This window comes from Notolepis coatsorum (genome assembly GCF_963971535.1).
Source record: "Notolepis coatsorum genome assembly, chromosome: 2".
NCBI lineage: Eukaryota > Metazoa > Chordata > Actinopteri > Aulopiformes > Paralepididae > Notolepis > Notolepis coatsorum.
Genome location: NC_140166.1, coordinates 208469010 through 208492395, shown reverse-complemented (window position 1 = coordinate 208492395; position 23386 = coordinate 208469010). Strand labels below are relative to the sequence as shown.

The following is a 23386-nucleotide window of genomic DNA, read 5'->3' as shown; positions in this document are numbered from 1 at the left end:
TCTTTCACTTAATCTCACATCTCCAAAAACTCTAAACAGTCTTCTAACACACAACTTGTGTTATGATAATTACAGCTCAATGAAAAAAAAAAAGCAATACCTTGTCTTATAGGGACTACATTATAATTTCATTGAGCTGTAATTAACACATGATTCAATGTCAGGATTTGGATGTGTGTGAGATAATGTGCAGAATAAATCAGTTGTTTTTTGGTGAAGTGTCCCTTTCACCGAAACATGTGTACATTTTGGAAGGCACGCTAACCAACTTCTTTTCAGGACAAACATGACAATGGGGAGACAAGCCTCTTACAGCGCAGATCATTGGTTACATTTTTATTTTCTATTTACAAGTCAATTTGTTATAAATATAATACATACTTTTTATTCATTTATTTTCTTCAGAAAAAAGCAATTGAGTAGATACATACATTTAAATAACAGCTTTGATCACAAGGTCAAATGAGGGCGGTGGGGGGTGCGTCAGTTGGTGGTATTTTTTATTTGTAGAAAATGAATGTGTGAGTCAGGCGCAGCATTCCAGAAGACTGACACTAGACAGACAGGCGGGGGGGGGGGGGGTACCATCAGAGCCTGGTGCTGTGTGTGTGTGTGTGGGGGGGGTCAACCTCAAGTCTGAAGTGGTCAAGAGAGGTGAGGGCTCATTGGGATGTGTTGTGTGTCTGTGTGGGTTTGTAGGGGGGGGCTTGGGGATGGGGTGGGGGGGTCGTCCAGGTTATCCAAGAAGTAAACAGTCCTTGCGGGGCGACTACCAACCAACTCCTTGACCGCCCAGGGATTAGTTTCAACACTAGAAAAAGAAATAAAGTAGAAGCATAGTCCTCCTCACATGGCTGTAGAGGAGAGACCAGTCCTCCCTACTCTTCCTCCTCCGTGGATTCTCATCACAGAGAACGTCGGAAGCCAAAGCGCTGGCTGTGCCATGGAGACGTTACTGGGAGGAGAATAAGATATGACCCTGGGCTGACAGCCGCACACTGGCTGGCCGAGGAGGAGGAAAAGGAGGAGGAGCAGGAAGAGGAGGAGGAGCAAGAGGAGGAGGAAGAGGAGCAAGAGGAGGGGGAGGAGGAGCAAAAGGAGGGGGGGGAGGAGGAAGAGGGCAGTTGCCATGTCAGCCAGCTGGGGCACAAATAACAACAACAAAAGTCCTGTTGAAGAACTGTCAAGTCCACTGTGCTTCTCTGGCCAAGGGGAAAAACATCCCGACCGCTGCACTGCTGCTGCCGTTGGTGCCGTTGTTGTCGCTGCCGTCATTGATGGTGGTGTTGTTATTGTTGTATCGTTGTGGTCGTTGTCATCTGCACAAGCTCAACTGATGCAAGATTCCAATGTTCATTTTTTTCTCTCCTAACACGTCTTAGCTCTTAACTCATTCAGCGCCAGCGTGTACCCCCATCCCTGCTGTCTCTGAGCCAGCTCACAACGACTACCTAGTTATTTTGGGGCTGTGGTGGGGCCGGTACTAACATGATGTTCATAAGGTAGGCGATACTGCCACCTGGCGGATTTCGATCGTCATTGCAATTCCAACGTTATGCCAGGAGGCTCCGGGGGACTGTGTAGAACAGGGATCAAAGGAAAAATATCAAAGGATCAAAACCCCGACTTTTCTCAGGTTTGACGCTCAACCGCTGGCGAGATAACCCGACTTTATTTGCGATTGGCGCTGAATGAGTTAATAATTAAATATACCTTTCTTTCACTTTAATCACAGAGTACAAAAACAACTTCCTTTCATTGCATTTTGTTTTCCTCCAGTTATTACGCATTAAGTCTGAAAGAAACCAGAGGAGCAGGCGGTGTGTAGTCGACTTAGTGAACGAGAGAGTAGTTGCTGTAGGTAGAGCTCCTTCATGAGAGTCTTGCAGCACAGCTTCCGTCTGGTCCGAGGGGGGCTCTCAGGCGCTGTTGATGATGATGAGGGCGGGCGTGGCCGTCTGCGGGCTGGTCTCACACAGAGCCTCCTGCGAGGACAGCTTGGCCCACACGCGCGGCGTCCCCAGGTTGTACACGCCGGCGTGCAGGAAGCAAGCGCGCAGAGACACCCGCGTCACTTCCTGTGCCTTCAGCTGCAGCTTGTACTGCGTCTGACCCAACCACGTGAACGAACCATGTACCTCCAGTGGCTCAGTGCTGGAGAGAGGGAGGGAGAGAGAGAGAGAGAGAGAGGAGATAGGAGATGGAGAGAGACGAGGAGAGAGAGAGATGGGAGGAGAGAGAGAAAGATGAGGAGAGAGAGATGAGGAGATAGACAAGGGGAGAGAGAGAGAGAGGTGGTGGGTAAAGGTAGAAGAAAGGTAGGGATGGAAAGATGAGAAGAATGAGAGAATGATGTGTGAGATGAAGTATTGTTGAAACAGAACTGCTGTTGGTTACGTACAGTTAAATATTAGTTATGGGAATTTTCAGATACACTGGAACTTCTGGAAGCCAATGGCAGTCTTTAATCAGCAGAAAATAACATTATACGACTTGGTTCATGTAAACGACTTGGAACCCACTCATCAAAAAGACTGGTGTGGTTCTTTAACCTCTTAATCATCAGACGGCCCGATGGCATGCATTGTCATGCATGTGCTATAAGTATAAACTATAAAGTATAATAAATCGCAAATTACTTTGGGTATGCAATCGTCCAAAAAAGAAACGTTAGCCCCATTTCTGCCCGATGCTTAACAGTACTAAATCACTGGAACGACAAGATATTAGAACCACTCCAATTGCAATCATGAACACCAGGAAGTGAGAAAGGAACGGTTTGTATACTGTATCACTGCCTGATCTCTTTCCCTGGCTGCTCTGCCTATGCAAAGGAGTAAGCTACCATGCTTGCCTAGACAGACGCATAGGGGTATTTCTTTGGTCAATTCCAAAGTTGCTGGTATAGACACAGGCATGGAACAATAGCCACATCCCAGGTCCAACGTAGCTCGTGGAATTTATAAAGAGCTTAGAAAAAGACCAGTCTGTGACATACTATACAGTGTGCTAGTGTTTACCTGCTGCTTTTGTGTCGAAGGTCGATGATCACGTCAACTTGAGCCATGGAGCAGTTGGACAGAGTCAGGGTGACGGGAACCACACAGAGACTAGAACAGAGACAGGAAGTCACAATATGAGTCACTAAATACTGTAGACAACAGAATAGAGTAGAATACAACATAACAGAAGGGCTATAAATAATAGAGTAGAGTAGAGATCTTGAAGACCAAACAGGTGATTTGTCTACAGCTAGAGTAACAGTCTGGGGTGACTGGTAGTCTTACAGCTCACTAGTAGAGTAACAGTCTGGGGTGATATTTTGTCTTAGAGGTAAAGAGGCCGACCGGTAACTGGAAGATTGCCGGTTTGATCCCCGGCACTGTCAGGGGAGTGTATTCCAGCACCTGGACGTTGACCGCTATTAAATCAACACTGCCAACCGTCTCTGCCAATGTGCCCTTGATCCAGGCACTGCAACCCTTTTTGATCATCAAAACCAAAAACTAAAGCAGGAAACCGTCCAGACACACGGCTAGCAGTGTTAATTTTGTCAACGAAAATGATGACTATATATGGTCGTCAACAAAGCTTTTCCCCCCGACTAAATCTAGACTAAAACAAAAAAGTCAAAATCGAGACTAAAACTGACTAAGGGCCTGTGTCGACCAGGGACGTTTTATGAGTTGTCAGCTCCTTTCTGTCATTCATTTCTATGCTACAGACGCACTCCTTTTCCCAGCGCCGCGCCTCGCGTTTTAGCGCTCTCGGCGGCAGCGTTTTTGGGCGGAGCGCTCCCAGCGCCTAAAGTTCAAACTAGTTCAACTTTTGGAGAGGAGCGCCGCTCATCAAGGTAACTTTTTTCGACCGACCAATCAACATCGAGCAAGTGGCGGAGCCGCGAGACTCAGGAAAACGCTCTGAGCTTTTTTTTTTTGCTTTTCAAATCGGTCAGTCTTGAAAAAAACGTCCCCGGTGGACACAAAGCCTAAGACTAAAATGCTCAGACCTGTAGTTGATTAAGGCTACGTTTAGACGGAGAGAGTCTGAACAGAAACCTTGCGGCCTCACTTTTAATTTTGCGTTTAGACTAGTGTTTTGGGATGGAATTCTGCGTGCAGACGAGGCTGAAAGACTGCCAATGTAGCCTTCAGGTGATCGCCATGGATAGAATCAGACATGCTTTGTTTACGCTTCTAGGCTACTGGCGCATGCCTGTGATGTAAGCAGTACGCGCGACAAGAGCCTTGACAACCCTTTCGTCATCGTTTTATGCGGTTTGACAGTTTAGATGATAGCGCAAAGGTTTATCGTTTCTAGGAATTCCACCCTGGAAGGTGGTCTCACTTTTTTGCGGTTTCACCCCGTAAAAACGCTGTTGCCGTATAAACAAAAGGCACATCCGAAAAAATATTTTTGCGGATTCACCTGCTAGCGTTTCCGTCTAAACAGGGCCTAAAACTGACTAAGACTAAAATGAAAAATAAATGAAGGTGACTAAATATGATGAAAACGAAAAAGGAGCATTTGACACATGACTAAGACTAAAACTATTGGTTTGATTATGTCTTATGGTGTATATATGTGGAGCACTTCTATGCTCTAATATGTATATATATTATTTTTGTACAACCAGGGGTCATGTCTGCTTCACATGGGCTGTGGAAACGTTCGGTTCACTTTACTGTTTGTTATTTTAAGACTGGTGAGGGTCTTTAACTGTTTACATCTTTAACTCATTACGTTATGGGAGAGTGGGGAGAGGGGCGTCTACATGAATCTATGATCCCAATAGAAATTAATGTGAATTTGACTGACTGTAGCGGTACATAGAATTGCATTACAAGAGAATAAAATGCCTTTTCTTTCATTAACGAAAACTAGACAAAAATGTCATCCATTTTCCGCGACTAAATCTAGACTAAAACAAAAAAGACAAATCGAGACTAAAACTGACTAAGACTAAAATGCTCAGACATTTAGTTGACTAAAACTGACTAAAATAAAAATAAATTAAGGTGACTAAATGTGATGAAAACGAAAAAGGAGCATTTGACACATGACTAAGACTAAAATTAAAATAGCTGCCAAAATTAACACTGTCTGCTAGGGCTGCATCCAACATTTATTTTTTCCATTATTCGAATAATCTAATGGCTAATTGATTAATCTATAGTAGCGTTGTGTTTGGGAGATGGATTCAATACAAATACAGATAGAAGCACCTGTGCACCGCAATGACAACACGCTCCAACAAAACCTCACTGGAAAAATGTCCCTACTGTAATGTCCATCTATGAGTGTCCACACATTACAGTACAGCCTAGTCTGCAGCGCTGAGGGTAAGACCGTCTGCTGAGGGTAAGACAGTCTGCTGAGGGTAAGACAGTCTGCTGAGGGTAAGACAGTCTGCAGTGCTGAGGGTAAGACAGTCTGCAGTGCTGAGGGTAAGACAGTCTGCTGAGGGTGAGACAGTCTGCAGCGCTGAGGGTGAGACAGTCTGCTGAGGGTGAGACAGTCTGCAGCGCTGAGGGTGAGACAGTCTGCTGAGGGTGAGACAGTCTGCAGCGCTGAGGGTGAGACAGTCTGCAGTGCTGAGGGTGAGACAGTCTGCAGTGCTGAGGGTGAGACAGTCTGCAGTGCTGAGGGTGAGACAGTCTGCAGCGCTGAGGGTGAGACAGTCTGCAGCGCTGAGGGTGAGACAGTCTGCAGCGCTGAGGGTGAGACAGTCTGCAGCGCTGAGGGTGAGACAGTCTGCAGCGCTGAGGGTGAGACAGTCTGCAGTGCTGAGGGTAAGACAGTCTGAGGGTAAGACAGTCTGCTGAGGGTAAGACAGTCTGTAGTGCTGAGGGTAAGACAGTCTGCAGCGCTGAGGGTAAGACAGTCTGAGGGTAAGACAGTCTGAGGGTAAGACAGTCTGAGGGTAAGACAGTCTGAGGGTAAGACAGTCTGCTGAGGGTGAGACAGTCTGCAGTGCTGAGGGTAAGACAGTCTGCTGAGGGTGAGACAGTCTGCAGTGCTGAGGGTAAGACAGTCTGCAGCGCTGAGGGTGAGACAGTCTGCAGTGCTGAGGGTAAGACAGTCTGCTGAGGGTAAGACAGTCTGCAGCGCTGAGGGTAAGACAGTCTGCTGAGGGTAAGACAGTCTGCAGCGCTGAGGGTAAGACAGTCTGCTGAGGGTAAGACAGTCTGCTGAGAGTGAGACAGTCTGCAGCGCTGAGGGTAAGACAGTCTGCAGCGCTGAGGGTAAGACAGTCTGGATGTGCTTGGAGAGAGACTGGATGTGCTTGCAGAGAGACTGGATGTGCTTGCAGAGAGACTGGATGTGCTTGCAGAGAGACTGGATGTGCTTGGAGAGAGACTGGATGTGCTTGGAGAGAGACTGGATGTGCTTGGAGAGAGACTGGATGTGCTTGGAGAGAGACTGGATGTGCTTGGAGAGAGACTGGATGTGCTTGGAGAGAGACTGGATGTGCTTGGAGAGAGACTGGATGTGCTTGGAGAGAAACTGCTTGGTTGAGAAACACTAACTGGAATGCCATACAGTCGGGTCCATAAATATTTGGACACTTTTCATAATTCCGGCTCTGTACGCCACCACAATGGATTTGCAATGAAACAATCAAGACGTGATTTAAGTGCAGACATTCAGCTTTAATTTGAGGGTATTTACATCCAAATCAGGTGAACGGTGTAGGAATTACAATAATTTATATGTGTGCCTATTAGGGGTGGAACGGTTTACAAAATCTACGGTTCGGTTCGTATCACGGTTTTGGTGTCACGGTTTTCGGTTCGGTTCGATATAAATTGTTTTTTATTTAAAAAAAATTTAACACTCCAAAAATACCATACATCAGCATGAGATATATAGCCTAAAAATAATCCAACTTTTCAGTTATTCTCAAGGACGTAGTCATGCAAAAACTGAAAGAATGAGGCAGTTTGACATCAGGCACATTATTTTGACAGTGACGGTTAGAGCTAGGAGAGAGAGGGGAGGCATTGCTGATTTAAACATGCTTCTCATTTATTTGGTAAAAAAAAAGTTTACGTTTAATAATGTTTGGCACACAAAGACCGAACTGACTGAAAAATATAGGCAACATTTATCAAAGTATTAACTTAAATAATTAAACCTTTTCAATTTTTGTGGCCACATTATAGACAAAGGCCATCAACATAAAGTATGAATATGCTCAACCAGCACTAGACTTTCTTATCAAAAAGGAAAAGTCACGGTTGTTTAAAATAAATAAATCATGTGTACTAAAAATATATATTTACTTTTTAATTGCATGAAACATTATGAAGTATTCTCTTATGCTGCTTTTCACTGCATGGTACCTAATCGACTCGACTCGCTTTTGCTATTTGAGTGTCCTGGTAGGCGTATTTTAAGTGACGTCACACAAGGAAGTAAATAGTCAACAGTAACACACAGCGTTGGAAGGAGAAGCCCTGATGATATAATATAAACCAACAGCCAATAAATGTGAAGTTATCTTTGAACCTCTGTTGTCAAGCCTCGTCAATATACCCCCCCCCCCCCCCCCCCCCCACTAATGGAACACAGCGAAGTGACTCCATGGTTAGCTCGCGGCCAACGCTAGTTAGCTTGCGGCTAACATTATAACCGAACAATACACACATGCCCCGAACCGTGGAGGTCGTACCGAACGGTGTACGGTTTGAATGCGTACCGTTCCACCCCTAGTGCCTATATTGCCCAAAAGTAATTAAACAATTGGCTGCTCAGCTGTTCCACGGAGAATTCATTTTGAAGTGGGGTATTTGCATTTGGAATATGTTGCCATCAGCTCTCAATGAGGTCCAACGAGCGTCACCATCATTGGGCTTAAAAAAAAAAAAAAAAAAAAAAAAACATCAGAGAGATACAGTAGCAAAAACATTAGGTGTGGCCAAATCAAATGTTTGGTACATACTTAAAAAGAAAGAACGCACTGGTGAGCTCAGCAACACCAATAGACCCAGAACACCATGGAAAACAATTGTGGTGGGTGAAGAAGAAAGAAGACTTCTTTCCCTGGTGAATAAAAACCCCTTCACAACAGTTGGCCAGATCACAAACACTCTCCAGGAGGTAGGGAGGCGTATCTGTGTCAAAGTCAACAATCTAGAGAAGACTTCACCAGAGTGAATACAGAGGGTTCAGATGTAAACCATTGGTGAGCCTCAAAAACAGGACGACCAGAAAAACATCTAAGCCTGTACAGTTCAGAAAAAACATCCTATGGACAGATGAGAAAAAGATCAACTTGTACCAGAATGATGGGAAGAGAAGAGTATGGAGAAGGAAAGGAACTGCTCATGATCCAAAGCATACCACCTCATCTGTGAAGCATGGTGGTGGTAGTGTCGGTGTGGGCATGTATGACTGTCAATGGAATTGGTTCCCTTGTATTTATTGATGATATGACTGCTGCAGGATGCATTCAGAAGTGTTTCAGGCAATATTATCTGCTCATATTCAGCCAAATGCTTCAGAACTCATTGGATGGTGCTTCACAATGCACTTGGACAATGACTTAGTTGAAGCATACTGCGAAAGCAACCAAAGAGTTTTGTATGGCAACGAAGTGGAATATTATTCAATGGCCAAGTCAATCACCTGAATCCAATTGAGCATGCATTTCACTTGCTGAAGACAAAACCGAAGGGAAAATGCCCCAAGAACAGGCAGGAACTGAAGACAGTTGCAGTAGAAGCCTGGCAGAGCATCACCAGGGACCAAACCCAGCATCTGGTGATGTCTATGGGTTCCAGACTTCAGGCTGTCATTGACTGCAAATGATTTGCAACAAAGTATTAAAACAAGCTCATACAAAATTAATACACTGTTCACCTGATTTGTATGTAAATACCCTCAAATTAACTATGTAAATATTTAAAGCACATCCTGATTGTTTCATTTCAAGTCCATTGTGGTGGTGTACAGAGCCAACATTTAAAAAATTGTGTCAATGTCCAAATATTTATGGTCCTGACTGTACTGTATATTAAGTCAGTCACAAAGTAGACAAGTTAATGTTCCTGAGTCACGACCAACCTTGGCAGTCTCACCGCCACACAAATCCTCAGAGGGAGACAGACCGAGAGAGAAAGACAGAGATGGGGAAGCAAAATAAAGGAGGAGCAAGAAGGGCGAGGCAGTATCGTTCACCCTCTGGTAGGACACATCATGTGTTGATTAAAGTTCAGCCTCTTTCAGTGATAAGGTCATAATACAGTATAAGAGCTTGTAGGAACAATGAAAATGTAGTTGTGATGAATCCCACCCATCTCTGCATCTCCCAAAATCCTCAGTTGGAAGGGCGTCATCCTGCTCACTTGCAGAAAATTAACAACTTGCACTAGTGGCCGTGTTGCTCCATACACAAGATAAGTTAAACTGTAAACTGTCTCTCACATCATAATAACAAAGCCACATGATTGCTGTTAGGTGGGGGAGGGTTATGTGAATTGCACTGGTCCCTGGGTAAAGTAGTTCAGCATGCATCATTAACAGAAACAGCTCCAAGCTTTTGAAGGTCTCTGGCTCAAAACAAGCTCATCAAAAACCATCATGGTAATAAGACAGATTGAAAAAAGTATCCGCCCGATCTGCAGTGTAAGGTTAATATAATTCAACCAAAATGATCAAAAATCCATCAGGATAAGTGGAAGGTGGAGATATGGAAGAAACATAAACTTAGAAAATATGTTGAAATTAAAGATGATTTCTTTTACTGAACCTCCTGTAATTTTACATTTAAAGAGAGGACGGAGGTCTCTGTGTGCACCCTGCCATTGGCTGTGGAAGTGGGTAGATTCCAAGGTACACCTGAGGAGGAGCGGTTGTGTGTTCTCTGTGATCTGGCAGTGGTGGAGGATGAATTTCATTTAGTTTTTCACTGCCCCTTGTTCACGGACTTGAGGGTTTTATTTGAGAAAATTCTATTTGTAAATCCGGATTTGTTTTGGCAGTCTGAGAGTTGTACGTTGAGTTGGTTTTTTGTGGAGATTTTCAGTTTTGCAGGATTTTTGGAAAAAGCATGGCACTTGAGACAAAACACATTATATCCTATATCATTTTATATGAATTCATCTAGTTTCTTTGAAGTACATTGTTTACAGCTTGTTATGTTTTAGTTTGTTTTCTTTTTTGTGGCCATCTTGGTCTATATACTTATTGTTAAGTATATACTTATTGTTTATGGGTCTTGTAAGCCCATATGGGCTGGGCATACATCTGTATGTAAGACACACAAATTTAAAATATCAATCAATCAAGTACAAGGGATGGCTTATTTTTAAGGTAGGAACCTGTACTTTCACATCATGTATATTTTTTAAAGAACTCAACAAGACCCTAAACTCTGTGCCTGCTCACATATGTGCCACTGCCATCTGCCATTTTTGTCATACTACAAGTGGAACATGGCATAGCAGAGTCAAACACGCAGAGTGACGTTTATTACATCAAGACCGACACTATTTGTAGTCCAACATGGAAAAAAGAGTTTGTTTCTACACACTGTAGTTTGTAGTTTATTACACGCTAAACATTTCCAAGATAATCCAGTCTTTTTCCATAGATCGCGAGATAAAACGTGTTATGTGCGAATCGTTCTGGTTGATTCCCTGAAACCCGAAATCAAAAAGGTATATAACATTTAAATATGTACCTTCAGAAAATCCGATCATTAGAAAAAGCCTCGTTTATGACCGGTAAAGTAATCCACTGTGATCGTTACATAAACATGTTTCACGTTTGGTAAAATAGACATAGGGGGTCCTTACCTTAGCCAGAAGGTAATCCAAAAAGAATAATTCCAATGATCCCATCGGCGATCGCGATTACTCGTTTATATGTAATTACACGTGTTTACGGGACACTATAGGTTTTGAGGCGAGCAGATCTGCTAGCGATTGCTTTGGAAGAGCTCCTCCCCCACAGAGAGAGCCTCAATAGTCCGGTGCATTCATTGACTCTCCTGTTGCCTTTCTATCCGAGTTCAAAAGGTAGGCGATACTGCCACCTGGTGATATTCGATCGGCATTGCAATTCCCACGTAGTTAAACGAGCCAGGGACGGCTAGAATGATCCGGATGATGATTTAGAACGGGGATCAGAGGAAAAAGATCAAAGGATCAAAAAACGTATTATTACGTGTTTGGCGCTCAAGCGTTGGCGAGCAAACACGTATTATTACGTGGTTGGCGCTGAATGATCGGTTTAGCCGGTTCGATTTTTAATAGATCCGTGCCCTGCTGTCTCCAGTGGCTGTGAAGTAAGTAAAAAGTAAGTGGTTAGAAGTGGTGGAGATAATAAAAGCTAGCATATAATGGTAGTGTCTGGTTAGGAGCGTGGGATAATGGATGGATTATCCAATGGGGGGTCCGGGAGGGGGGGGTACGAGCTAGAGCATATGTGTGTAGGGTATTAGATAGCAGTATAAGATCCTGTATAAGACATTTAACTATATGGTGATTTCATTGGATGTGCACTGTTAATAATGCTTGTATATCTTATCGTGTGTTGTCATGTTTGTTTATATGTTTGTTTAAAAAAGAATAAAAAAATAAAACACAAAAAGTAAGTAAAGGCATGTTCAGTCAATATACATAATGCAATACAGCGTGAAATGAGTAACAGTGAGGTACAATGCAGAGATGAAATGAGGTACAAAACTTAGGGTAAGGTGCAAATGAGGTATGAATGTAGTGCAAATCTCTTTAATAATAGATAAATATAAAGTGTGTTAAAGTGAGTAAAGTGAGTGATAAGGTGAGTGTTTGTTTAAAGTGAGTGTGTACATGTGGATGTGTGTGCAGTGAGTGTAGATGATGGTTGTTACATAGTGTCATTGTCATTGAGCATCCTGATGGCCTGGGGATAGAAGCTCCTTCGGAGTCTTTCTGTACTGGACATGAGACTCCGGTAGCGCTTGCCTGACCGCAGCAGTTCAAAGAGGCAGTTGTTTGGGTGACTAGTTTTTGATTATTCTCTTAGCCTTGGCCCTGCAACGCTCGTTATAAATGTCCTGGAGAGTGGGAAGCCCACCTCCAATTGTGCGTTTGGCTGAACGGGCCACTCTCTGTAATCTGCTGCGGTCTTGTGCGGTGCTATTCCCAAACCAGGAGGTGATGTTACCAGTCAGGATGCTCTCTCTGAGTAGTGCATGTCTGTCTGTCTGTGTCTCACCTCCTCTGTGTGAAGAAGGGTGGTTGTAGCTCTCTGGGTAGTGCATGTCTGTCTGTCTGTGTCTCACCTCCTCTGTGTGAAGGGTGGTTGTAGCTCTCTGGGTAGTGCATGTCTGTCTGTCTGTATGTCTCACCTCCTCTGTGTGAAGGGGTGGTTGTAGCTCTCTGGGTAGTGCATGTCTGTCTGTCTGTCTGTCTCACCTCCTCTGTGTGAAGGGTGGTTGTAGCTCTCTGGGTAGTGCATGTCTGTCTGTGTCTCACCTCCTCTGTGTGAAGGGTGGTTGTAGCTCTCTGGGTAGTGCATGTCTGTCTGTCTGTGTCTCACCTCCTCTGTGTGAAGGGGTGGTTGTAGCTCTCTGGGTAGTGCATGTCTGTCTGTCTGTGTCTCACCTCCTCTGTGTGAAGGGGTGGTTGTAGCTCTCTGGGTAGTGCATGTCTGTCTGTCTGTCTGTGTCTCACCTCCTCTGTGTGAAGGGGTGGTTGTAGCTCTCTGGGTAGTGCATGTCTGTCTGTCTGTGTCTCACCTCCTCTGTGTGAAGGGGTGGTTGTAGCTCTCTGGGTAGTGCATGTCTGTCTGTCTGTGTCTCACCTCCTCTGTGTGAAGGGGTGGTTGTAGCTCTCTGGGTAGTGCAGGTTGGTCTTGATCAGGTGGGCCAGTTGCTCCGCAGAGGGCCGGCTCATTGGAGGAGGCACGTCAGGCTTAAACTTCAGCAACACCATCTCCTGCGCCTCCTACAGGACGAAGACACACAACGTGAAGATCAGGACTGGTACTGCTACTGGTACTGCTACTGGTAATGATATTGGTACCGATACTGGTACGGGATGTCAGGCTGATATTCAGGCTACAATGGACAACATTGAAAATGAGGGTGACCTCAATTGTATTTGAGAATAAATAAAAGGTTGATGAATGGGGTTATTGGTAACAGAGAATTTCTGAAATGCTCCTGTACAAGACAGACTTGTTAAATCAATATGACACTTGTGTACAAGACCGGTCGACTCTTCACAGATGTGCCAGAACATCTCCCTCAGACAGACAGAGACAGAGAGACAGGGAGAGAGACGGAGACTAATGCAAGACAGGGAGAGAAAGAACACGAGAGGTAGAGGAAGATGGCTGTTCCCAGGGGTCAGTCTCACGTGCAGAGCTATAAAAAGCCTGCAGGATAAACAGGAATAAAGTGGAACTTCTCTCTCGCCCCTCTTATGAATGGATGGATGCTGTTGCTAGGCAACGGCTTGAAGGAAGTTAAGTTGTGACAGTGGGGCTGGAAGAGGAAAGGACAGAAGAAAAGGAGGTGAAGGTGTGTGTGTGTTTGGGGGGGGGCATTAAGTTCTGAGATGATGATGAGTTTTTCACGGTTATGGAAATGAGAGTTTGACGATAATAGTCGTTTAGATCGGATCTCTTCATCCATCATGTGCACAATAATACACACACACACTCTATATATATAGCCCATTTTGCACATGAAGTCTGGACCAGAGGATGGGGTGTGTGCATCATTGCCTGCAGTTGCCCTCTCGTACATGTAGCACAGAATGCGATCCCCATGTGGCAGATGTGACATATGGAAACGACACAGGAAGGGAACAGTTACAGTAGTCTACATCCTCTGCGGTTTAGGTAGAGCAAGGGCACGACACAGGAAGGGAACAGTAGTCTACATCCTCTGCGGTTTAGGTAGAGCAAGGGCACGACACAGGAAGGGAACAGTAGTCTACATCCTCTGCGGTTTAGGTAGAGCAAGGGCACGACACAGGAAGGGAACAGTAGTCTACATCCTCTGCGGTTTAGGTAGAGCAAGGGCACGACACAGGAAGGGAACAGTAGTCTACATCCTCTGCCGGTGTACAGAAAACCATAATTTTAAACGTTGTTTAGACATCTTTTGCAAAACATTAAAAATATTTGGAACAATTTGTGATAAAGACTGCTTTAAATTGTATTTCAATCGGGAGATTTTCTTCTCTCCGTCGCCTACAGGCTGGCTGGCAGTGCGCGGAAGTAAGGCATAGAATCTTGACATTTCTAGATTGATCGGCAGGGTTGAACAGGGCTACAGAATACAGCCAGGCAGGGTTGGGCTGGGCTGGGCTACAGAATACAGCCAGGCAGGGTTGGACTGGGCTACAGAATACAGCCAGGCAGGGTTGGACTGGGCTACAGAATACAGCCAGGAAGCTGGCAGTGCGCGGAAGTAAGGCATAGAATCTTGACATTTCTAGATTGATCGGCAGGGTTGAACAGGGCTACAGAATACAGCCAGGCAGGGTTGGGCTGGGCTGGGCTACAGAATACAGCCAGGCAGGGTTGGACTGGGCTACAGAATACAGCCAGGCAGGGTTGGACTGGGCTACAGAATACAGCCAGGAAGGGTTGAACAGGGCTACAGAATACAGCCAGGCAGGGTTGGACTGGGCTACAGAATACAGCCAGGCAGGGTTGGACTGGGCTACAGAATACAGCCAGGAAGGGTTGAACAGGGCTACAGAATACAGCCAGGCAGGGTTGGACTGGGCTACAGAATACAGCCAGGAAGGGTTGAACAGGGCTACAGAATACAGCCAGGCAGGGTTGGACTGGGCTACAGAATACAGCCAGGCAGGGTTGGACTGGGCTACAGAATACAGCCAGGCAGGGTTGGACAGGGCAGGCTACAGAATACCGCCAGGCAGGGTTGGACAGGGCTACAGAATACAGCCAGGCAGGGTTGGACAGGGCTACAGTCAGGCACAATGGTAGGTTTACTTTACTTTGCAATCTAATAAAACATTCAGATGTGTTAACTTGGCAGATACATTAGCTAGTTAGCAAACCAGGTGAAATGTAACCAATGAAAATGTGTTATAGGTGTGTGTATCACCGGTTTGTTTTAAGATATGTTAACAACCTGAATCCATTTATGTCACTGTGCATGCACTGGATTGAAGTTGATGTGTTATTACATGGCCTGGTGCATAAACACACACACATACCTCTTTCGGTGTCATGGAGCAGGCCTCTTTGCCGATGGTTTGCAGGGTCACATGAAGCTGTCCCTCTAGAATCAGCTGCTTGTTGTCTTCCACCACATAGGCCTGTTGGGTGAGAAAAATATATCACCATACAGCTACACCAAACGATACCAGTATCATCACTACACCAATCGATACTAGTATCATCACTACACCAATCTATACCAGTATCATCACCACACCAAACGATACCAGTATCATCACCACACCAAACTATACCAGTATCATCACTACACCAATCTATACCAGTATCATCACCACACCAAACTATACCAGTATCATCACCACACCAATCGATACCAGTATCATCACTACACCAATCTATACTAGTATCATATCACCACACCAAACAATACCAGTATCATCACCACACCAAACTATACCAGTATCATCACTACACCAATCTATACCAGTATCATCACTAGGGATGTCCCGATCCGATCACGTGATCGGCACCGATCACGTGCTTTTCAGAGGATCGGGATCGGGAAAAAAATTTAATAAAAATCGGCAGTAAAAAAAGATTTTTTTTTTATTCAACAAACATGACCATGTTCACGTCTTAAACTCATACAGAGGCCTTAGTTTTGGTTTTAAATTACATATAATATATCATTAATGTATTTATTGTAATAATTGTCCACAACAAACACATTCCCTTTAACACTTTAATCGCCATAACTCGTCATTGCCCGCCATGCTCATTCTGCCGAAGACGCCGTAACACGTCTTTGATATCAATATTTCAAAAATCTGTGATCTAAATCATATTTCTCCTCCGGGGACCTGAGATATACTGCTGATCTCCACTCAACTCTCTAACGGTTCAAGAGCGCCATCTGGTGGCCGATCGGCAGATCGGCCAACAGGAAGTGACGCGCCAAACAGGAAGTGCTCATCCATATTTCATCCGGGCACTCGCGATCGTTAGCCGGACTCCATCTCGACACACTGGATAATCAATCGCTCGCCCTAACTCAATAAACAACGTTATTTGGACGTATATAGTATTATACAACCTGGAAATGGTTCATCTAGATCAACATCCCATAATCGAAAACGGTCTACTCCAAGCTGATCGTCCAACGGCGCGAGGAAGATACGGTAAGATCCAGCGTTATTTTCTAACGTGTTCCATATAAACTGCTCTGATGATCATATGACCCACACTAGGTGAATGATATAACGTTGCCCACGGAATTATAAACGACCCCCCCGCCCATCCGTAGTAACTTCTAGAAGCACCTCCAGTTGACATTTTTTATCTGGCACCGATCGCTACCAAACTGTATTTGATCATCAATATAATGCATTTGGGGCTATAAATCAAGTTCTGGAGAAAGCTGCAGAAAACGATAAAAACACACTTATACTTTAGACCATATTTTAGTATGATTATGTGAATGAAAAAGTATAACGTTGCTACACCCTGAACAATGGATATAGGACATTGAATGGGCCATAATAATGTCAATTTAGCAATAGAATTTAAAAAGTTATAGCCCTGCAAAGAAGGGGAACTTCTCCATAGACAAATAGAGCTGGCTAGGGATGGTAAATTATGAATTTAACCATGGCGATCAAAGTGTTAATTTACACCGTTGCAACAAACACATTCCCTTTAATTTAGACCGGCTACACGCTCACATAACAACAACAGTACAACACGTCGCTCCCGAAACACTGTTATCCACTCACTTGAGCAGCTAGAGGTTTGGAAGTTGGAACTAAGCATTTTAAAATAGAAAGTCAAGCCAGTCCAACAGCAATTGCAATGTTTGCAAGGACGACATTCCGTGTAGAGGAACAACTCATGAAGCAGCAGGCTGGAGCCTGGAGGCGGACTTTTCAGACTAACTTTTCACCTGGATAACGTCATTTATTTGCTGTGACTTAAGGATTATCGTCTGCGTTTCAGACCTTAAGTCGAACACTGAATGTATACTAATGTGCAAACATATATTGAAACTTTTAATATTTCTCATGAAGCACATTTCTCAGGGTGAATGTAACAAGCCGCCGCGCTCGCGCCCCTCCAGGGACTATAACCAACAGAGGGACTTGTCTTGCTCTGCCAGTTTCTGACAAAAATGCGTCAAAATTGATTACTAATGTGAAAGATCGGATCGGGAACGATCGGAATCGGTAGATATTTAAAATCACATGATCGGAATCGGATCGGGAGCAAAAAAAGGCGATCGGGACATCCCTAATCATCACCACACCAAACTATACCAGTATCATCACCACACCAAACTATACCAGTATCATCACCACACCAAACGATACCAGCATCACCACTACACCAAACTATACCAGCATCATCACTACACCAATCTATACCAGTATCATCACCACACCAAACTATACCAGCATCATCACTACACCAATCTATACCAGTATCATCACTACACCAATCTATACCAGTATCATCACTACACCAAACTATACCAGTATCATCACTACACCAAACTATACCAGCATCATCACTACACCAAACTATACCAGTATCATCACTACTACACTAATTTTTTTTTTTAATAATCGAATTTTATTTTCATATTCTAATCACATGCCCATCGAACGAAGCTTCGAAGATTCGAAGTATTTAAGACAGCCCTATTAAATGGACTGTTATATCTTATTAAATTGTGGACATTTATTCATTCCCACTTATTAGACACAATTTCTGATGGTAAAATGAGCATACAAAGCAAAATACAGAATTCTGAAATATTTAAACGGAAAAAACGGAATTTGGAAAAAAATAAAATGGAATTTGGAAAAAAATTAAACTGATTTCATATGGCTCTACCAGCATCACCACTACACCAAACTATACCAGCATCACCACTACACCAGCATCACCACTACACCAAACTATACCAGCATCATCACTACACCAAACTATACCAGCATCACCACTACACCAAACTATACCAGCATCACCACTACACCAAACTATACCAGCATCACCACTACACCAAACTATACCAGCATCATCACTACACCAAACTATACCAGCATCACCAAACTATACCAGCATCATCAAACTATACCAGCATCATCACTACACCAAACTATACCAGCATCATCAAACTACACCAGCATCACTACACCAAACTATACCAGCATCATCAAACTATACCAGCATCATCAAACTATACCAGCATCATCAAACTATACCAGCATCATCACTACACCAAACTATACCAGCATCATCAAACTATACCAGCATCATCACTACACCAAACTATACCAGCATCATCAAACTATACCAGCATCATCAAACTATACCAGCATCATCACTACACCAAACTATACCAGCATCATCAAACTATACCAGCATCATCACTACACCAAACTATACCAGCATCATCAAACTATACCAGCATCACCACTACACCAAACTATACCAGCATCATCACTACACCAATCTATACCAGCATCATCAAACTATACCAGCATCATCAAACTATACCAGCATCATCACTACACCAAACTATACCAGCATCATCAAACTATACCAGCATCATCAAACTATACCAGCATCATCACCATACCAATGATGTCCAGGTCTTTAAACCCTACCTTCCAGAGGACGATGATGTCATGTATTTAAACCCTACCTTCCAGAGGACGATGATGTCCAGGTCCACCTCGTTGCATTTCCTCAGTATACTTGTGATGTCAGTGACCACCGCCCCGTGACCCCTGGAATGTGAGAAACCCCCAATCACTGTCGTGACCACTCTCCGCGTCTCCGGGGGATGACACCTGCAGAAGAAAAAGTCTGCACAAGGAGTGGTAGAGCTGATGATCTGAGGGAGGGAGGGGCGAGAGAGAGGGGTGAGGGAGGGAGGGAGGGAGAGAGAGGATGGAGGAGATGTGGGGGTGAAATGTCAAAATTATAGATTTTGAGTTTCAAAGCCTTGTTTTTTTTATCCACTTTTTCCTCCTTATTTTCTATTTTCTCCCATCCCAATTTCGTTTTTTTTTTTTTATTCTCCCCTCCCATGTCTTGAACGTTGCTCGCATATGCCCCCCACTGGTCGGTTGTAGGGAGGATAGAAGCCTTGCATCACGTGTCCCCTCCGGTACACAAGGAGGCAGCCCGTCACATCTTTTCACCTGCCAGCGCGGACTTTCATTGGCGAGGTGTAATGTGTGGGAGGCTCACACTACCCCCGCCATTTCCTGTCTCTGCTGTGCAGGCGTCCCCCAACCGACCTGTAGGAGTCGCTGTCCACAACTTCCAGATTACCACCCATCGACTTCCCCCCGCTGACTCTGCCAATTGAGCCAGTATGACGGCCGGCCCAAGCCGGAGGCAATGCTGACACCCGGATTCGAGACCGGAGTCTCTTGCATTGGTGACGAGCGCAATCATCGCTGCGCCACACAGCCGCCCTTGTTTCAAAGCCTTGTTGATAAGATGAATGGAGGCGTGGCAGCGTGAATAACACTCTTTAAATACTTGACCTGCCAACATTTCACCTGCTTAGTTCATACAATCTAAGGTTAACTAAGGTAACTAAGTTTATAATACGCCATGGAGCTTGTAGTGCAGTCTACTCTGCCTGCGTTCTAGTAATAGACAATTGCCGTAGTTGAGTGATGTCACACTAGGAAGTCAACACAGAGTTATAACCTGGAGCCCGATGCATGAAGCGATGTATATAAACGAACAGCCAATAAATGTGAAGTTATCTTTGAACCTTGGTTGTCAAGCCTCGTCAATATAACAAGAGGAGTTAATCATAAATAACAATCTGTATACTCATTTCTTCTTTTTAATAAATACGTTTATCCCATTCAATTTAGACATGCTCTATGTTGAATATATGGGATGAAAGTTCACTAATGGTCTCCATCGTCCTCCCATGTACTGGAATTCCTACTGTACATGATCTTTCAACCGACTACAGGCCAGGGTGAATTTTGCCTGTGAGAGAAAAGCAATCAATACGGTATGTCAGATATGTGTGTGAATATATAATGCAGTATATATATATATATATATATATATATATAAAATATATAAGAGACCAATTACCTCAAGTATCATCGCGACTCAAGTGACATAATCATGTACTCAAAACGTACCTGTTCGTTTCCCAGATTCAGGTCTGCAAAAGTGTACTTGTCTGAGGCATCCGAGGTAGCTGGGGGGAAATAAATAAATGAAATAAAACAAGACAGTTGAGTCAGATAGATGACAGTATATACATAAAGACCGATAACATGGGAACAAGTGTGAGGGCTGCAGGTGTTTGAGTCACCAACAGATAATACAGCCTCTTAAAAGTTAATCATGAATAATAATTACTAAACTGCTACGGAGATATTTGAGATGGGGAAAATAAACAACTAAGAAGAACAACTTTTACAGATGGACTGCCACAAAATGAGAGTAGATGAGAAAAAAATCAACTCCAAAACACAAGACTATGAGTTTATATAAAAAACTTAAATATGTCAATCAAAAACAATAAACCATAACCTATTTTATGGGTTGAGTTTATTGGTTGTACGAATGACATGAAAAGAAACACTACAATCAAATGATCAGCTCAAAACAGCTTCTCAAAAACAAAGTGCTTAATGACGCCAGTAGCCTAAAACAAGAAACAGTTACAAAGAAAGGCTAAATGCTCAATAGGGCATAGAAGAGCACAAAACTGATTTATAGAAAGGATAGCCTACACAAAAGAGAATTATGAAAAAGAAGCGAACCCTGTGAAATTCAAACGCCATAGGCCCAGCTACCTTTAGGCACAGCTGCACTGAATCTGGTGCAATCAAGCCCACACAACTGCCCTTTTAAGGGGCAATTAACCACAGAGTCCAGTGATCAACAGCTGACCATCACAGGACCAAGTAGAAACCATGACAACCAGCCTGGTCTGTGTTTGTGTACCTGGCAGGGGTTTGCAGCGCGTTGCTCTGAAGCACAGCTTCCCTCTCTCCCTGCTGGTGAGTTTACAGTCTGGAAAGAGACAAAAACAGGATGTAAAAAGATCCCTTTTGATGACTTTGATTTGTGCAGAAACTCGTCAACAGAGCACCTTTTCACATTCCTCCCCTGGAGGAGAGGGAGGGCTTCTCTGTACTTCCCTGAAATCTGAGTAGCATGAATCTTGTCACGAATAGATAAGATATTCCTTTATTGATCCCCTTGGGATAATTTGCACATCATAGCAGCATGGGGGAGGAGAGGTACAGGTATGGACAGGGCAATGAATGACTAAATTAGACTAAATATAGGCAATACAATTTACTCTGAATATAAACATATGAGAAAAATAAACAGTATACACAAGGTGCAGGTAAGGAGGATCTGTACCCTAACTGGAATTATGTATGTCATATGTTGTAGTCCGTGCAGGTTTTGGTGGTTAACTCTTTGACTGCCACGCTGTTTTTCCATCTTTACTCCCTGGAGCCAGCTTTTTTGACCATTTTCACGATGTTTGCGGACCCATTGTATATTCTATATTATAGCTATGGAGACAATAGTATGGCTCATTTGACAGGCACAATTTATACTCCAACAGGGAAAAAACGTTTATTTCTACATGCCTTCGTTTGTGAGCTATTCCACGCAAAAAAATCGCCCATTTCACAATAACCCAGGCTAGTTTTCTGGATTGTGAGATAGTGTTTTGTGCGCATATGCGCAAATCGTGCGGGTTGCTCGCCTGAAACCTATATTATTTCCAGGTCAAGGTAAACACGACCATATGTTTCTTCACAAAGCCATTGGGGGGGGGGGGGGGGGTCATTTTCCGACACTTTATGATGGGGTTCTGTAAAATAGACGATACCTTAGTCGGCAGGTACTCCACTCTTGCTCCAAGTGTCTTGAATCAGAACAGGATCGGATCAGTTGTGCCTCGGAGTGCTTGGGCCCGACTATATCACAGAGCAGAATAGGTTACCTCCGAGTCCTCGGCCGGTTTGACTATAGTATTTTTATGATTTACCAGAAGTGCTGAGTCCAATGTAGTCTGGTGAAAACACCTTATCATCCATAAGTGTGATCGTTCATATGATCGTCTTCTTCATAATCTCCAATAGTTTGCAATCACCATTGCTCTGGAGTGCTCTCAACTCCGGCGGTGACTAATCTGGCCAGCAGTGAGTGAGCAAACCGCCCCTCACAGTAAACTAGCCCAGTTCAAAAGGTAGGCGATACTGCCAGCCACCTATCGGGATTCAATCGTCATTTCAATTCTAAGTTAGTCAGAGGCCACAGGAAGACTCACAAAGGCCTGTGAGTGTTTAGAGCAATAATAATAAAAAAACGAGATATCTTGTTTTTGGCTCTTAACTCATTGAGCGTCAAAAACGAGATATCTCGTTTCTGAAAGCCAACGCTTGAGCGCCAGAAACGATATCTCGTTTTTAATCTTTCGTTTTTTTTTTATTTTTTTAAATTATTATCCTAAATAGTCTCGCAGAGCTTGCTGTGTTCTAGATACCTCTATGTAAGTTATAATTGAAATGACGATCAAAATCCCGACAGGTGGCAGTATCGCCTACCTTTTTAACTGGGATAGTTTAGTGTGGGGCCACTTTAGTGTGGGGAGTGTCTAGCACTCAAAGCAGAGAGAGCAGGCAGCACTGAGCTATGGTGATCGCGACTTGTGGAGACTATTATAAGAGGACAAAACGATCACTTTTCAAGATTCAAGAGATCACACTTATGGATGATAACGTGCGTTTTCACCGGACTACATTGGACTCAGCACTTCTGGTAAATCATATAAATACTATAGTCTGTAACCTATTCTGTTCCGTGTTATAGTCGGCGCCGGGCCCGAGCACTCCGAGGCTTGATGACTTTACCGGTAATGGCGACCACTATTGGAGAACTATGAAGAAGACAAAACGATCGCATTATGGATGATAAGTGCGTTTTCACCCCGGACTATGTTGGATTCTAGTATTTTTAGACGGGCTGTTTGGATGTAACGATACCTGGCTGTTATCTGGATTGTTACCCTGGTGCTGCTGGCGGGCCACCTAACGTTATATTTATTTATCCCGTTCTGATCCAAGACACTTGGGAGCAAGAGTGGAGTACCTGCTGACAAAGGTAATGTCTAGGTAGAGAAGCTGTGTTGTAGTAGAGAGGTAGAGAAGCTGTGTTG

At 43.8% G+C, this 23386-nt stretch overlaps 1 protein-coding gene across 4 annotated transcripts in view; it reads right to left on the bottom strand.

Annotated features, from left to right (window-relative positions):
* Positions 1–380: 380 nt before the first annotated feature.
* The window catches only part of trappc8 (trafficking protein particle complex subunit 8), a 97254-nt gene continuing 74248 nt past the window's right edge, over positions 381–23386 (bottom strand). For 3 of the 4 annotated variants that reach the window (XM_084308989.1, XM_084308991.1, XM_084308990.1), the window contains exons 25-31: positions 21151–21219; positions 20337–20395; positions 18860–19051; positions 15192–15293; positions 12796–12938; positions 3021–3110; positions 381–2154 (exon numbers count right to left, since the gene is read on the bottom strand). In XM_084308989.1, the coding sequence (XP_084165115.1) occupies positions 1920–2154; positions 3021–3110; positions 12796–12938; positions 15192–15293; positions 18860–19051; positions 20337–20395; positions 21151–21219 (890 nt within the window). In that variant the 3' untranslated portion in view covers positions 381–1919. The remainder of the gene's footprint in view (positions 2155–3020; positions 3111–12795; positions 12939–15191; positions 15294–18859; positions 19052–20336; positions 20396–21150; positions 21220–23386) is intronic. The other variant, XM_084308992.1, reaches the window with a different exon arrangement.